Genomic DNA, 16447 nt, shown 5'->3' on the forward strand with positions numbered 1-16447 from the left:
GGTGCGTCAACGCGTTACGGTTGCTACCTTACGTCAACGCGTCCGGTAAATTGGACCGGGAATGACTGGCCTGTAGTCATGGATGTATTTTTAGAACTGATTTTAGACCGATTTTTCTTTAACTTATGTGATAGTAAATCTTTTTTTTTTTTCATTAAATTATTTTATTGGACAAAAAAACCTATTTGGAGAAATCATGTTGGGCTTTAGGAAATTCTAATTGGCATTCTTCACTATTTTCTGACATTTTAGATCAAACAATTAATCTAGAAAATAACTGACAGGTTAGAAATCACCTGCTGAGGTGATTGACTTGCCCTCCATGGTGCAGGCTTGGACATCCCTTTAGAGATATGAATTAAAAAACAGCACCACAGCAAGGTGACAGGGGCAAGCATGACGAAAGTAGAGGCATTGAAAGTGAATTGGACTGAAAAGCTCTGGTGTATTTGCACTGTGATAAGACGTAAATGGTCCAAACAAAGTAAAAGATAGCCTTTTTATTCCACACAAAAATTTCAAATGTTAAACAAAATACAGAGCTGATCCAACAAAGTACACATACTCAACGATCAATCATCAACTGACTGACATGTCTCTCTGGTTGGTATGTGTCCAAACAAACGCACTTCTTCTTGTCATGGTTGTAGTACATCATCAAAAAGCAGCAAAAATAACAACATGAAAATAAAGATGGAGCGAATTCCACTGACTACAAAAGCTGCTGCGAACCGACACCATATGAGCTCAGAAGATGCTGAGCTGCACAGTGTGTGCTGCAGCGGCCATATTTAATCACAGACCATTACATTATCTGATCTGGTTACTGTCATGGTGCTGTGACCTCTGACCTCTGTCCTCATCTCCTCCTCCCCATCCTCTCACCCCTTCTTCTGCTGATCCTCGGGCATCATCACCATCACCTCCCCGGCCATCACCACCTTGTCCTTGACCGAGCACGTCACGGTGATCAAGGCGAATGACATCTTGATCTTGAGGACCTCGGCTTCGGCCAGCACCTCCTCACCAACATACAGCGGCGCCGGGAAGCGGATCTCCTGGTGCAGGAAGACACAGCCATGGCCGGGCATCTTTGTGCCAAGCACAGCGGAGATCAGGCCGTTGATGAGGACGCCGTGGACGATGGGCGCCTCGAAGGAGGTGGTGCTAGCGTAGGCCGGGTCCAGGTGGAGGGGGTTGTTGTCGCCCGTCAGCTTGGCGAACAGCTCCACATCGCGGGAGGAGAAAGCTTTAGTGAGGGACGCTCGCTGGCCGACGTGGAGGAGCCGGCAGAGGGGATGAGCTACTGCGATGGTAGAGAGGCAGAGCCGCGGCTTGTTAAAGACACCCCTCCATATGAAACTCATCCTGAAGAAAACGATGCTCCGCCTCCTTCAGTCCAGCTGCAGCTCTCGGCTGTTTCCCGTCAGCGCCAGCAGGAAGGGCGACACCTGAAGATGACACAAGACAAAACCTGTCAAACTGAAAGAAATGTTGTTTTTTTTTCCCCAAACATGGAGATTGACCTTTGACCTTGGGAACTTAGCTGTGATAAAATAGAATGCAGGGCCCCCATTTGACATTTCAAGTGTCTCATATTTTCTTTAATCAGGTCTGATGTAAGAACCACTTAAGAATGAATCTGTTCATACAAGCAGGCAGGTTGTCCGTGAGGCCGACTTAGTGAAAATGAAGTCTGCTAACCTGCAGCACTCTGAAGGCACAGGCCTGGTTCTGGTAGGAGCCCAGCAGAGTCAGAGAGCTCCACAGCTTCACCAAACCCCTGAAAACAACCGCAACCGCGCGCACACACACACACACACACACACACACACACACACACATTAAAAAAAAACATCTAGTCTAGTTCCATCACCTGTAGCAGATGGTTTCAACCACGAAGTGACACAGGAGTGGAAACTTGTTCCTGTCCTGCTGATGTTGACGTCAGTGTGACTGAAGCTCACCTGCTGTAAACACGCAAAATAGCAGAGAGGGTTTCCTCATTGTACTTCAACAGGTCAAAATTCAGAGCTGCTCCCACCTGAGGAACATATAAAATATATTAATGATATGCAGCGAGTCTGAAGATGAATCCAATATCAAAACTGCTTTTATATATTTTCTATTGATCAAGCTAATTTCAGCACCAGCTCGACATTTTCTGGAGGCTTACATTCACAGGTCCTCACAGCTTCTGAGCAGATATCACACAGTGTTCAGCAGCAGTGGGACTCGAACCGGCGACCACGGCCGTGTTAATGAACTCACCTCTCCAAACAGGCTCTTCAGACCTGTGATGATGAACTGCTTAAAATCAACTGCACTCAGTCTGGTAGACTCATCTTCCAGGACACTAAACACACACAGAAATATCATTTGTGATGGATGTAACGGTAGTGCACATAGACTTGTACAGAAATTATAGATCAATACACATTATTTATTTATACATTACTGTGCAAATGTTTTAGGCACTATAGGTAAAGTGAGACCTATCAGACGCCTCCCTGATCGTACCGTTGAATGGATATAAAACTAAACATCTAAAGTGTCTAAAATCTTTGCACAGTACTGAACATTTTATGGAGAGACAATAAAAGAAACTTTGAATTATCACCCAGCTCCTCTGCTGAATGAATTTTAGAGTAAAAAACAAACAATAAACAAAAACATCTTGCAGTGACTTACAGGCAGACCTTCATGTAGTGGTACGGCGAGGCGTTCTTTAACACGACCCGTTGGTAAACAGCAGATTCGCCCTTCTTGTCGACAGGTCTCATGATATTAAAGCATCAGTGATGAGCAGCAGGTCAATCAGCTGACTTCAGACTAAAACACAAACCACTACAGCTTAAAGAGATGTTACATTAACATCAATATGATTTTATATGATCCAGGTCTGTTTGTCAGGTCTGGATTTGTACACAAACCTACCAATCCTGCAGGTTAAACTCAAACATGAAGGTGTTTTCTGTTGTTACGAGGTTGATGCACTGTAACCATGTTATTACATACACCTTCTAAACAACAATACGTAATTTGCACAAGCCTGAAAAGGTTGTTGGTGTATGGATGTGTCCAATATCTGCCAGTGGAACAACAGTGACACAGTTTTCAGGTGGCACACAACAGTGACGTGCGTTTTCCTGTGCCATCAGCCGGTCAAACAGCATTGTGATGCCACTTGTAAAACAGTCAACATATGTCACTATGTGTCTTTCTTGTGTGGAGTCTGAGTGGTATATCATACACCACTTGTCTTCTCTTATTAACATATGCCACCGCTGATTATGTTGAACCAGTGTTGTGTGAAACTTTTGGCCACTTTCACAAAGTCAGACACGCATGGTTGTACCACGAGAAGCTAAACTAGCTAACAGGAGGTCAAACACGAGCTAGCTTAACTAACTAACGACACTAGCTAGTAGCCGCTTGCGATGTCCGGTAGAAATAACTAACGGTTAACAAGCTGTTGTTTGTTATTGCCGTGATGTATAACAAAAAGTTGCAGTATTTTACTCACCAGCAGCACCGACACGACAGAGATAAGAGTGTGTTTTGAGATTACTGCGTCCTAGCAAACAATCGTACCAGCGCATGCGCGATCATTGTGGTGCGTTCAGGTCTTTAATTGCGAGTCGGAGAGAGATCGCGATTATCTGACAACGTTCACGAACTGTTGGCAGAATGGCTGCAAATGTACCACCGCTGTCAGTTAAACCCAAAGAAGATGCAATATTAACAGTGATACATTACGTTTAGCTTATTTAAAAGGAGCTATACATTGTTTGTTTGTATCTGACCATCTGCCGCAAATACGTGATAGAACAAAAACAGCTAATTTAAGGTGTTCAGCTGGTGTGACTTCAAGAGTAAGCGTTATTGTCCCCGCGTGGAAATGTGCTTCGGGCAATAGTGCAATACATGCAGTCCAACTTCCAGCACTACTAACACTATTAACACTAATATTTACCACGTTGGAATAAAGCATGAACACTCCCAATTCAGAGCGGCGGGTCTTCCCATTCTGTTGACATTGCGTCAATGCTGCATGACATCCACAAACAGTAAGCCCTGGTTCATTTCTGTCAGGCAATGGGGGGGGGAAGTATCTAAGTACAATTACTCAATTACATTACTACTTAGAATACATTTTTGAGGAACTTGTACTTTAAATTTTATTTTCTGTTGCTTTATATTTTATACTTCATTTTAGAGGAAGCTTTTATCTGCCATGATAAAGATTTTACATTGAATGAAACATATGACGAGGATTATAAAATACAATGCATGAAACCAGTAGCTCCAAACCGTTTTGTCTTGTTATCTGTGACAAAAAGTAGAGTTGTTCACTCTTCCACCAAAGATTGATTTTTCTTCTAAATTTCTCAGATGGTTTTATTTAAATAACTGTTCAAGGCCCAAAAGAGGTAAATGACTTGTACTTAAGTAAAGGATCTGAATATGATAAAAAAAAGAAATAAATAAACAAATAAGTATTGACAATATTTAAGGATTTCTCAGACCAAATCACATATCTAAATGCAGTATTACATTTCTTGCTACAAGTTTTATTGGTAGTTAAACAACTTTCATATTTACATTGTGACCTGAAGCAGGTTAATGTAAACAAAAATATGCAAAGGTTTTGATGCAAACAAAGAAAGTAAAAACTTAAACTTTCATTAAGAGGCCAAATGTTTTTGTTGAAGAGCCAGATTTTCTATTTGCCTACCACTGTAATACACGTCACATGCACAATACAAGATAGACAACTTGTTGCTGTGGAGTGATACATCTTGACAAAATTATCTCCTCTTTGAAATTCTTGATAGAGCTAGAGACATGTGTCCCCCAGTGGTCTGGTAAATGAAAAAAACAAAAACTAGCGCCCAAGTTTTCAATCAATCAATCAATCAATCAATCAATCAATCATTTTCACTTAATTGGTTTTAATTCTGTAGTCATACACACTCTTTGTACTAAAAGTGTTAAAAGGACTGAATCACTTCATTTATCAAACTTTTTTACTTTCTAAACAGGATAAAAATCACACATAAATCACACTCATTCACCTGCAATGTTTTTCATATGAGGTTAAATATGCAGTCAGGTCCCAGCGGGAGACGTAACACACATACAGACACCAACCATTCAGTGAAACAGAGACTGAAATACAGTTTACTGAAAGAGAAATGTGCAAAATCCTAAAATGTTTTCATTCAACATTAACATCTGAAACAGAGATGACAGTAGAGCTGTGTAAGATCCAACCTAGTAAACACATATATAGGTATATGCTGATAAGTGGAATTTTTGTGCGTTCGTTTAATTTTCACATACGTTGTCGTAGAAAAGTCTCACAATAACCTATAAAAGAGTTTCAATACCACAATCATTACCTCCATCATCATTATCCTCATCATCTTCATCATAACAATCAGTCTCCTCGCCTACATCATCCATTGTGAGGTCAGGGGTCGGTGTAGAGTTCAAAAGTTTTCTTCAGGAATGTTTCTTAGCGTCTTCCCCGGTGACTTCCTGTGCAGACAAGAAGTCCATGATGAGATTGGCGGTTTTCCTGGGTCGCTCCAACGCCACCGAGTGACCGCAGTTGTCCAACAGCTCCACCTGGCAGCCGGGCAGCGCCGCCTGCAGCACAGCTGCCCCCGAAACATCCAGCACCTGAGAGAGGAGACAGGTTTATTAGCAGCTTGTCATGTTTGTTGATTTATTATATTCATACTTCATTAGCAACGTTAGCGGCACGGCTCTGTCGATAGCAATGTAGGTCAGACTAAAATACCTCAACAACTTTTCATGGTCCCCAGAGGATGAATCCTACTGACTTTGGTGATCTTCTGACCTTTTCTCTAGCGCCACCAAGAGGTTGACATTTGTGGTTTTCCATTAACATCTAATCGACCATCTCTGTGATTCACCTACCTGGTCTTCCTTCCCCCAGATGACCTGCAGAGGCGCCGTGATCAGATGAAGGTTTTCCTGCAGCGAGTGACGAGACTTCTCCCCGACGATCTCCATGAACACTGACACACACACACACACACACACACACTCTCTCTGAGCTGCTGCAGGGCTTTTAATGTGCAAGAAGCTTTTTACATAAAAATTAACAAATACACTTATAAAATAGGGGAAATTAGAAATAAAGGCGTGCTTCTTAGTACTGTATCATTGATCCATAATCTGTCACAGAGAACTTCGTTTAATGGAGCAACAGAAGAGGAGGAAGAGGAGGAAGAGGAAGAAGAAGAAGAAGAAGAAGAAGAAGAAGAAGAAGAAGAAGAAGAGGAGGAGGAGAAAATCAGCAGAGTGATTCTATAGACTGACCTTCTCTGTAGAAATCATTGTTGGGGATCCTGTTGTCCAGAAGACCTCGCATGACCTGCCAACACACACACACACACACACACACACACACACACACACACACACACACGATATACTGATACTTTATATTGAGGAAGCGAGCTGTGTGAAGCCTTGAAAGAGTCTTAATGTTGATTTGAGAGCAGGCAGCACAGTCCTGTACCTGTCGGGGGAGGTTGAGGGAGGTGTGACAGCAGAGTCTCAGCATGTTCTCCAACTCCTGAGGAGTGGTGGGGATCAGAGGAATCGCCTCCTCCTCCTCCTGACTCTTCTCCATCTCCCTCAGACGAATGATGAACTCAGAGTCTGTGGGATAAACCAGACCTGGAGGACAGAGAGGAAGAGGAGGAGGAAGGTTTGAATCCTGGAGGGAAACGCTGAAACGTCATGTAGATCAGACGCCTGCTGAATTTACCTGCGGGACACACCAAGCTGACGCTGGACAGGTGAGCAGGGTAGCGGGCAGCATACACCCCTGCCACGTTCCCACCCATCGATGTGCCGACCAGGTGGAAGGGTCTTTTATCCAGACCGATGCTCTGCACAAACTGCACACACAGAGAAGTGTCACATATTTCATTGTCTCTCAGGAGAACAACAGCGTATCCCTCCGCCCAGTGCCTCCATGCAGCACACAGGTTTTAGTTTTAGTCTTTGTTCAGACATGATAGATGGTACCACATCAAAGCTGCACACGCTGCACCACAACAAGAAATAGTTCCAGCTTGTAACTCCCCCGAAAACCACAAATCTTTGTTTTTTAAATCTCTGTCTGTGAACTGATTAAACGTATGAGATACAACATGATAGTTAGTGAGGTTTAGAGGTGTTGGTAGGTGGATATATACACCCTGTTTCCAGTCTTTATGCTAAGCTAAGCTAACCAAGTCCTGACTCCAGCTCCGTACAGGAGATAAATATCCATCTTCTCATTATATTCTTTAATGTATTTCCCCAGACTGTTCCTTAAAGTAACTAGTGACATTGCAACCGACAGTGAGATGGTGCAGTCTGTTGGGATTCACAGAGCAAAGCTGAAGAAAGATGAACTGAGTCTTCCAGAGCCGGTCAGGAGTCCAGAAAATGCGTCATTTTATTCTCTGCACGGAATAAAATTACAATTCATCACTCACTTTCTCCCATGTGTGTTTTATAAAGCATTTCGACTGATGTTGCACAGTCTGATCCTTAAACTCTCTAGATCCGTCTCTCACCGAGGGGTGTGGGTTTTGTACAGACCTGGTGGATTCGGCCGACCTGGCCCTGGATGCTGTAGTCCTCAGCACAGGTGCGACTTGTCCCCTCGTGTCCCGGCATGTCCACGCACACCACATGCTGGTTCCTGGGGATGTGCTGGAGGAGAAGAAAACAAACACACCCAAGACGGACGGAAATGAGACGCGCGTTCACACTGGAAAAGTGACAAAATGTGGTCGATGTTTGAGGATAGATAGATAGATAGATAGATAGATAGATAGATAGATAGATAGATAGATCATGACACCTTCTTTCCTCTCCTCCTCCCTTCCTCTCATCTATTTCCGTTCTGTCCTCTCTATCCTTTCGCTTGCGCACATTTCGAAGTGTCCAGGTGTTTCTAAGTGATGAGCCGGGCATTACAGTGTGTATGTACTGTATGTGTTACCTTGACGACGGGCAGCCACATGTCCTTGGTGGCGGAGAAGCCATGCAGCAGCAGCATCGATGGTGTGGCGCCCCCCGGCGTCCCACGGCTGGAATAACAGAAGCGGTAACTTCCACTGTGAGAGTAGCGGACCACCAGCCCCAGCCTGCGGCGCCAGTACCTGGGGAGGATTATAACAGCATCACTGCGGGTTATCACGCGCCCACGTCGTCTGAAGTTGTTTGAAATTGCATAAAGAGACATCTATATTATGTGTTGAGAGATTACAGAGCCACACAGGTATGAGTCACACTAATATTGGCAGAACTGGTTTCAGGTTCTAGGCACCATTTAAATGGAAGCAACCCTCAAACTAGACTCTTACATTTCCCTTAGAGATTTTAAATCTCTATTATCTGATGTATTTTATGACTATTGTGAATGTTTTTGTCAATTCTTCATTTCTTCGTTTCTTGTATCGTGTAGTTCTGATGTTTTTGTTGTTGATTGTCTCTTGCTCCTTTAAGCTAAGGTCTCTATGGAAAAGAGTTTAATCTAAATGAGATTGCCTGATTAAATAAAGATGAAATGAATAAAATAAATGTCCTGTTCTTTTTATCTATTTTTATGTAAAGCACCTCTGTGTATTGTCTTCACAGTTACACTTTTTATGAGACCATATGTTTGTCATTTCATAATTGGGGCTTACAGTGCAAAGTTTGTACAGAGGGTGGCAGCAGAGGGAAGGTCAGGGGGTCACTAACATCTGAAAGGTTCATCCTCTGGAGAGCAGGATGGGATCAGGAAATCTCATCTAAATAAGATCAATAGTTGTTGATCGACTTTGTGCCACTCACATCATGTGTTTTCCTCAAACGTAAGAGTCTGCATGTTCACAATGTCAGTGTTAATGTTAATGTTTAGCACGATAGATGTTCCCGTCTTATTTCAGCTCGTTAGCATGATAACATTTGCTAATTAGCACAAAACTACAGCTGACACTGACGGGGATGAACCTGATGCCCTAGATGAAAAGTCAGGGTAACACCAAAGTTATTTAGCTCAGTCCTCGGGGCCATGGACCTCTGCACCAGATTTCATGACAATCATTCAACTATTGCTAAGATAATTCACTGAAAGCCACAATGATGTCAACCAGCGTCAGAGGAAAAGTCAAGGTCCACAATAGCAGTATTCATCCTCTGCACAAAATGTATTGAGTACAATATTTTTCTCTGGGCACAGTATTCATAGATACAGGTCATAACTGAAAAAAATCAATCAATATGTTTGATATGCTTTTAAACAATTTCTTTACTGTCGTTCATATTCTTATAATTACCTAATTTTTTTTTTTTTTGGGGGGGAGTTAATATTTCAGTGTTTTCTAACTTGATCTTTAACTTTTATTCAAGTTACAAAACTGCTGATAAAACTGTTACATGACAGTGACTCAGCACTTTAATGTGTATGTGTGTGTGTGTGTGTGTGTGTGTGTGTGTGTGTGTGTGTGTGTGTGTGTGTGTGTGAGACAGAGAGAGAGAGAGAGAGAGAGAGAGACAGAAATAGCAGCTATAATCTGTTTTTTTTTTACAACTTAGTCAAAGTCCAGTAGGAAAGGTCACACTACTACCAGTCCTGCTCCTTCACAATAAGAGCGCATTTTGGAGACAGTGACATTACAGCTCAACAACAGTCTGTAGTGCACAGCTGAACACTGACAAAATCATTTTTATCTAAAGATTTTAAAATACACATTGTGTTTACAACAGCAAGATCATGTGTTCAAACAAAAACGGGTTAATCATCTGGAGAAAATGAATGATCTCAGTGAATTAAAAAGTAAATTCAAGTACATTAAAAAAAAAAATCAGATCAGTATTTGTTAAGGTTTGTTGGTCTGGAAACCAAATTAACTTGTCTGAGTATTATACTCTATCAGAAGTATTTTATTTTACCATTGTTTCTCTTTTCTCTTGAACCTGTTTTTGACCAACCCTGCCCCCATTTTTCTTCACCACCACACACTTGACCTTTGTGTAGTGCATGCGCAAAAGCCAAGGGCGAGTGTTGCTCTGTGCTCACACAGTGACAACATCATCACAGATAAACCTCCTGAATCTCGGCCTGAGGAAGAATCACCACGGTCATACTTACGCAATTATTGTTTGCAAAACCAAAGCTGACATCCCAGCAATTTCCCATGAACAGTGGGGTGTTTTATATTTATGATTTATATTATGACCTGTAAACAAGTAGGAACATTTTGCAATAAACTCAACTGATGTGATTTTCTTTGTCAGAATTTCATATCACATGTACATAATCAAAGTAGTCTGAACTACTTTTTCTAATTAGCTTTAATTAAATAAACTACATTTATCCGTAGGGGAGCTCAGCTTCTTCCACTGTCAGGTCATTGGTAGCTGACAAAGTTCTGCTTTCAAAGTAGCTTCCTGTCTATGCTCTGCTACATAGAAGAATAGAAAACTAAAAACTTGAAAATCACAGTACTTTTATTTCTGTTCATGCCTTGATTACCCGAGAGGAAAATGGTATTAATGAAAATTTTAAAAAATTATCTTAAAATATAAATTTATAGCTACGTTTGACATTTGTGTAATGACCTCTTAATTAAATGTATAAATCCAATTGTAGGAACAAGTAACGAGTAAACATAAGTTACTAACTTTGACGCATTCTGTCAGTTTTATCTGTTATTTTTGGAAAACATCATCTCATGAAGTAAAATCTGTCAGATCATTGCTAACATTAAAAACTAATAAACAAACATGAACTAATCACCAGTCTGTTGTATTTCTGGGTGTGTTGGTGTTTTTACCAGTTGTAGGCCTTAAGGAGCGCTCCGGGCCAGAAGACGAAGGAGGTGATGAAGGCCAGGACAGGCAGAACCAGAACACCTCCAGCTAGCATTGTTTTAGTAACACCCAGCTCCATAGCTGCACACTCCTTTCAAAATAAAACACACAAAAACACAAACGTTGTTGTCTCAAATGTGGATGCTGAGCCATTCATGTTATGATGGTTATGATGAGCTTAAAGGCAGTTTCACCATTCCTTCTGTGTGATTAAATAAACCAACTCAGAAAGTTTGTTTGTTTACTGAGTCAGACAAGAAGGTGAATATAAGTTTCATACGTGTGTTCAGACTACTTAGCCTAGCTTAGCACAAAGACTGGAAGCAGAGGGAAACTGTTAGCCTCCGTCAGCTCAATTTCTTGCCCAGGAACCTAAAATATCCCAAAATGTCAGCGTAGCCATTTAAATGTTTAAAATCAGTTGTGGTGTTTTTATGTGTCCTTATAAAATAACAACAATGGCAGTTCAATCCAGTTCATTGCTGAAATCTTTTTTTTTCTGCATTTTTGATTTTATATTTAATTTTCTATAAATAATGTTATAAGAGTCTGTTTGTCTATGTGTAAAAAAATAAAATAAACACATAATCATGTAGCCTATATGTAAAAAATAATCCAGAAAAGTGGATCTTGAAGTGGGAATGTTTTGCCAAATAACTTTGTTCCCAAGGATCAAGAATAAACTTTTATGTTTTAAACCAACACACATGACAAGTACTGTACAAACTAAACCCGCTGATGAAGACTGTGACACGGTTGAAAGGACTGAAAAGTAAGTGGACGTTGAGTTGCGATTGTCAAAATAAAAGTGTATATTTGTCAGCAGCAAAGAAAAGAGTTTACATTAAAGAAGCTAAAGCGGAACTTCACCTTCACCTAACCGTCGCTGGTTTCCTGTTAGTTTTCCTGTTAGTTGCTTTTCATTTTGAAGGTTCAAGGGTGAGAGAATAAATCTGAAGCAGCTCCGAGAACCAGCAGATCGACATCATATATTTCAGACACATGTGTATCCTGGTTATGATTCTCTAAGCGTCCTTTCAACGTGTGTTTCAAAACACAACATCTCACACATGAACATAACACGGACACTGCAACACACACACGCATAAACACACACACACACACACACACACAGTGGCTCAATCGCACCGTCAGATGCTGCAGTTGAAGACAAATGAAGCTGTTTCATTATAACGTGTCTATTATCACCTGAGCAGGAGAGGGACCGTACCTGTCAGAGTCCTCTTCGGTCTGTCACCGCCGGCCGGCCTCCATTCAGTCCGCTCCTCCTCCTCTTTCACCCAAATTACGCAACACACTTTCATCTGCACTTAAAGGGGAAGTACAAAGAGACGGGCCGTGCTGCGTTCAGGCAATGTTGGAAATATATATTTTAAAAAAAAAGACCGTTTTCCTGTACATGTGATAGTAAAAAAAAAGAAAGAAAAAACGCCACACGAGGGCGCCACCAGCTCAGGTCACATTTACATCCTACAGCAGGGGTGTCACTCATTTTCACCAAGGGCCACATCAGCATAATGGTTGCCCTCAAAGGGCCAGATGTAACTTTGAGGCAGTATAAATGTAGCTAAATGTAACTAAATGTAATGTAAAATAAATGCAACTACTCCTTAATGTTAAATAACTCTGGATTTTTATGATTCAACTTACAAATATTACATATATATTTGCACATATGTAAAAAGAAATGTTTGCTTGTTGCTCTGTTATAACATAAATTATTTTAATTAGTAATTTGTCAGCTTCTGAAACCCACATTACTCCATCAATCAACGATCAAACTATCCAAGTGAATAAGGATAAATAACAAGTTATGACATTAACTTTGTCATAGTTGAGGGGGGGCAGAATAACGGTCCAACCAACAATTGTGAGCTGCTAAGAACATGTGTGACAGGTGTAGCATTTTACACAAACAAATGGCTGCACAGCCTTGCAAGGGGATACATCCAACTAATGAGAGATGGTTTGATTACAGTGAACATTTGTCGGCATAAACACATAAACCTGCAAACACTAAATACATTGCTACCACTTTGCTGAGAAAATAAAACCTCCGACGCCGTGGGACTCGCATCCAGTACCAGGCAGTTGATTGGTGCAAGCAAAGAAGATACAACAGCCCGGGAAATTTTACTCACCGAGTATCACACTTACTGACCGTGCACTGCTCACAGAGCCAGGTTTCAGTTCATTGCAGCCATGTTGGTTTTTCTTGTGTCTGTATATGAGGTCATGGCACTGTGCTCCCAGTCACTGTATGTTGGCAGTTGTGTCTTTATGTTATGACCCAGCTAGGGGAAAAAGGGAAGCAACATAAAACCAGGTGTTATTAGTCAATCAAATTTACTGATTTAATTTATTGCATAACCAGGAGGGTAAATAAGTAAACAAAAATACTAACAAGGCTAGAGGATAACTGAAGTAGGGGAACGGGAGCCAACAAAGAGCCTAACTATGCGATTCTAACCAACCCAAAAACACAAGAAGCAGCATCCCTGTTCCTAATGTGTCCAACAGTCTTTTCTAAGGGTGTGATGCAAAGTCAGAATTTTAAACCTAGCCCAGTTCCCAACAATCAACACCAGCATCTCAAACCAAATCACAAATTACACACAAATGTTCACAAAGGTGGTACAGAGGCGAGCTGCCTATCATGTCAGCCGCCACTAATGATGTACTCACTGGGCTCTTAAACTTTCTTCCTCTGATGCTTAAACGGCAGCAGCTGTGGTGAGGGCTGACAGGTTAATTGCTGCACCAATAGGAGAAGCCGTGGAGTCGAGGCTCCGACAGGGACAAGTCATCCATCAGTTACTGTTAAAATGCCCGAGCTTTGTGCAGCAACAGGCTGTAATAACAACAAAAACGGATCTGTCCTTCCTTTCCCAAAGGATCTAGACAGGGATAGATTTTAATATTAGCTACTGTCACATTTCATGCCAGTTGCCTTCACTTGAGGGAGGGGTTGAGGGACAACACCCAATTAGGAGACCGGAACTGTCTCATTTCATACCATTGGCGCTGCCTGTAGTGCAGCATCTTCTGTATAGACGATCTTTGCTCTGTACGGCCGCCTACACCGGCTACCTGACCACAGCAGGCTCCTGGATACGTGGTACAAAGTCGCTGCTAACACAGTTAGCATTCATAATTCGAGGTAAACTTTATATCTTAGTGTTAAAATAATCTTAATAGCTAATTGCATACATGTCCACATTTGGTAAATATCACATATATGAGGAGAAAGCTTGTAATATTAGCTGAAGTTACTGTGTGTAAGATAACTGTGTGGTGTAACCGCTTTTATTAAAACCATAGACCGAAATAATACATTTTTCATATTTTGATATTTGACACAGAAAAAAAATTAATAATTTGATAATAACAGAACTTTAAAACAAATGAGATCAATGTAAACTAAAATAACTAAGGACAACAGAGTCACAAGATGGAGGATGAATCTGGGGCCCTTGAGGGTCTAGGACCCCAAAATCTAGTTAGCAAAAGATTTTTTAAATTATTTAGTCTTTAAAGATAAATAACCATTCAGTGGTCACAGAATATGATGTAACACCAGTGCTCTATAGAAAAAAAGGATTCACGCAGAGATTAAAGAATGATAAAAGTTGTATTGTTTCAGCTCCAGGGTTTCATCAACTTCCTCAAAGTCCTAGTAAAAGGTTCTGCGTATTTCAATGTACAACAAATCTGTAGCCAAGAAGTAAACACACCGTTTCCCCCCCACACTCTGACGTGAAGTGCTTAACAATGTCACACTATTATAACTTCATCTCATTTAAAGAGTTTCATTTAAAGTTTGATACATAACGATTCAAAAAGTTTAGATTATCTGGAGTTTTAGCATTAAAATACAGTGAAATGTCATAAAAAGCCGCAACATATTCACAGAATTCAAAATAATGGCCTTAAATTGGAAGAAGATTTTATAATCAGTTTTTTTTCTTCTTCTAATTTGGATGAAATCTAAAAGTTCAAAACTGCTTTCACAACATTTCTACTCTCCTTGGCTACATACAGTGTCTGTGACTGATCGAGGCCGGATCAATTTTCTTGTTAATCTAAATTAAATTGAATTTATTACTCTGGACCTACCAACCTTCACTGTATGTGGCGGTTTCATTGTCTCCCTGACACACAGAAACATGCCAGTAGATACTGCAGAGGTGAAATTATTAGTTAATAGATTAGCCAACTGACAGAAAATGTATTATTTATTATTTTAGATATATGATTAATAAACCTCACTTTTTTTTTTATATTTTCCTGTTTTCCCAGTTAATTATGACAGTAAACTCATCATCTTTGTGACTTTGATTGTTGGTCATAACAGTTAATTTGAATATGTTAACTTGAACATCAGGGAGTAGTGATGTCATATTTCACCATTTTCTGACATTTATTCACTAAAAAATCAATTAGCTGATAAAGAAAATTACCATCAGATGTATTGATAATGAAAATAATTGTAAGTTGCAGGCTTACAGTTACTGATGGAATAACACAACATTAAACTGTGAGCAACCCCACTCACACAGTCACATCATTTTAATATATTGTTACTATAAATATATAAGTTATAGCAGCTTTAATGTTACAGAGAAACAGGTCCGTGCATGACGTATGCTACCAAAGCTAAACAAAGAATTATACTTCATGCACGGACCGTCACTGAGCATTTGTACAAGTTTCTTTAGCCATTTACTTTTTTGTTGCTTGTTATTTGTTGTATTTGACATTTTGAGTTGAGTGCAGCAGATGTTGCCGTACATTTGTTTTAGTTTTACTTTTCTTGTTCATGTAGACATGTCCATATAACTCCTCAATGAGCCACACAGTGTTTGAGGTCTGGGTTGGTTTCCACCTAGTCAGAAAAGTATCTTGGTGTTTTTGAGTTGGTTTAGTTAAATCTGAAATTGACTCCCATTCAGTTCCAAACAGCAAATAAAACACCTGATGTTTTCTAATTCATTCAGTAAAGGTATAATCCATCCCTGTGATCAGAAGGCCAATATCAGGATGTGACTTTTACATTTTTAATAAACTGGACAGACAAAGGTTGAGACTTTGAATGTGCTATTATTCTAAATATAACCAAAACAGGATTTTAATGAATTTAGAGCAATCCATTTTAAATAATCTGTGGACTGAATCAGAGGAAGTGCTGAATTAGTCTCACTGCTCCTCTGTAATCCCTCCACGATGACGCAGGGTGCTATTAAAGTCCATGATACTCAAACCAAATAAATTTGTCTCCGTTTGGGACTAAAAATATCCTTTTCTGGGTTTTCTTTCATGGTTCAGGAAACAGCTGTCAGACAGTCAGCTGAGTGGCGCAACTGCCCAGGAACGCTGGCCGAGAAACCACAGGAATACTTCACATTCCTGCAGGTAGTAGGTCAGTACACACACACACACACACGCACACACACACGTTCTAAACTCATTCCTAATTTTTCTGTTGTTAAACCAGAGCTATGCTACAAAGCTGTAAAACGTTCGGTCCAGC

The 16447-nt window shown here is 40.5% G+C and overlaps 2 protein-coding genes across 5 annotated transcripts; both read right to left on the reverse strand.

Moving 5' to 3' along the window:
- Positions 1–480: 480 nt before the first annotated feature.
- rpp14 (ribonuclease P/MRP subunit p14) lies at positions 481–3607 on the reverse strand. Of its 2 annotated transcripts, XM_022742161.1 has the most exons (6): positions 3527–3607; positions 2692–2832; positions 2272–2356; positions 1968–2044; positions 1705–1783; positions 1293–1451 (listed from the first exon to the last, which is right to left on the reverse strand). In XM_022742161.1, the coding sequence occupies exons 2-6, from the start codon at positions 2781–2783 to the stop codon at positions 1395–1397; spliced, it is 390 nt and encodes a 129-aa protein (XP_022597882.1). In that variant the 5' UTR covers positions 2784–2832; positions 3527–3607; the 3' UTR covers positions 1293–1394. The 2 variants fall into 2 exon arrangements, with proteins under 2 accessions (XP_022597880.1, XP_022597882.1); XM_022742159.1 differs by lacking the exons at positions 1705–1783; positions 1968–2044; positions 2272–2356; positions 2692–2832; positions 3527–3607 and adding an exon at positions 1877–1961 and having other exon boundaries at positions 481–1451.
- A 947-nt stretch (positions 3608–4554) lies between these two features.
- abhd6 (abhydrolase domain containing 6) lies at positions 4555–12189 on the reverse strand. Of its 3 annotated transcripts, none has more exons than XM_022742098.1 (9): positions 12128–12189; positions 10860–10987; positions 8039–8198; positions 7633–7746; positions 6809–6941; positions 6557–6717; positions 6355–6409; positions 5950–6050; positions 4555–5688 (listed from the first exon to the last, which is right to left on the reverse strand). In XM_022742098.1, exons 2-9 carry the CDS (start codon positions 10973–10975, stop codon positions 5509–5511), a joined length of 1020 nt encoding a protein of 339 aa, XP_022597819.1. In that variant the 5' UTR covers positions 10976–10987; positions 12128–12189; the 3' UTR covers positions 4555–5508. The 3 variants fall into 3 exon arrangements, with proteins under 3 accessions (XP_022597819.1, XP_022597820.1, XP_022597821.1); XM_022742099.1 differs by having other exon boundaries at positions 12106–12128; XM_022742100.1 differs by lacking the exon at positions 12128–12189 and adding an exon at positions 11767–11793.
- Positions 12190–16447: the final 4258 nt, after the last annotated feature.

The sequence above is a fragment of the Seriola dumerili genome, unplaced genomic scaffold (assembly GCF_002260705.1).
Source record: "Seriola dumerili isolate Sdu_G_001 unplaced genomic scaffold, Sdu_1.0 BDQW01000066.1, whole genome shotgun sequence".
NCBI lineage: Eukaryota > Metazoa > Chordata > Actinopteri > Carangiformes > Carangidae > Seriola > Seriola dumerili.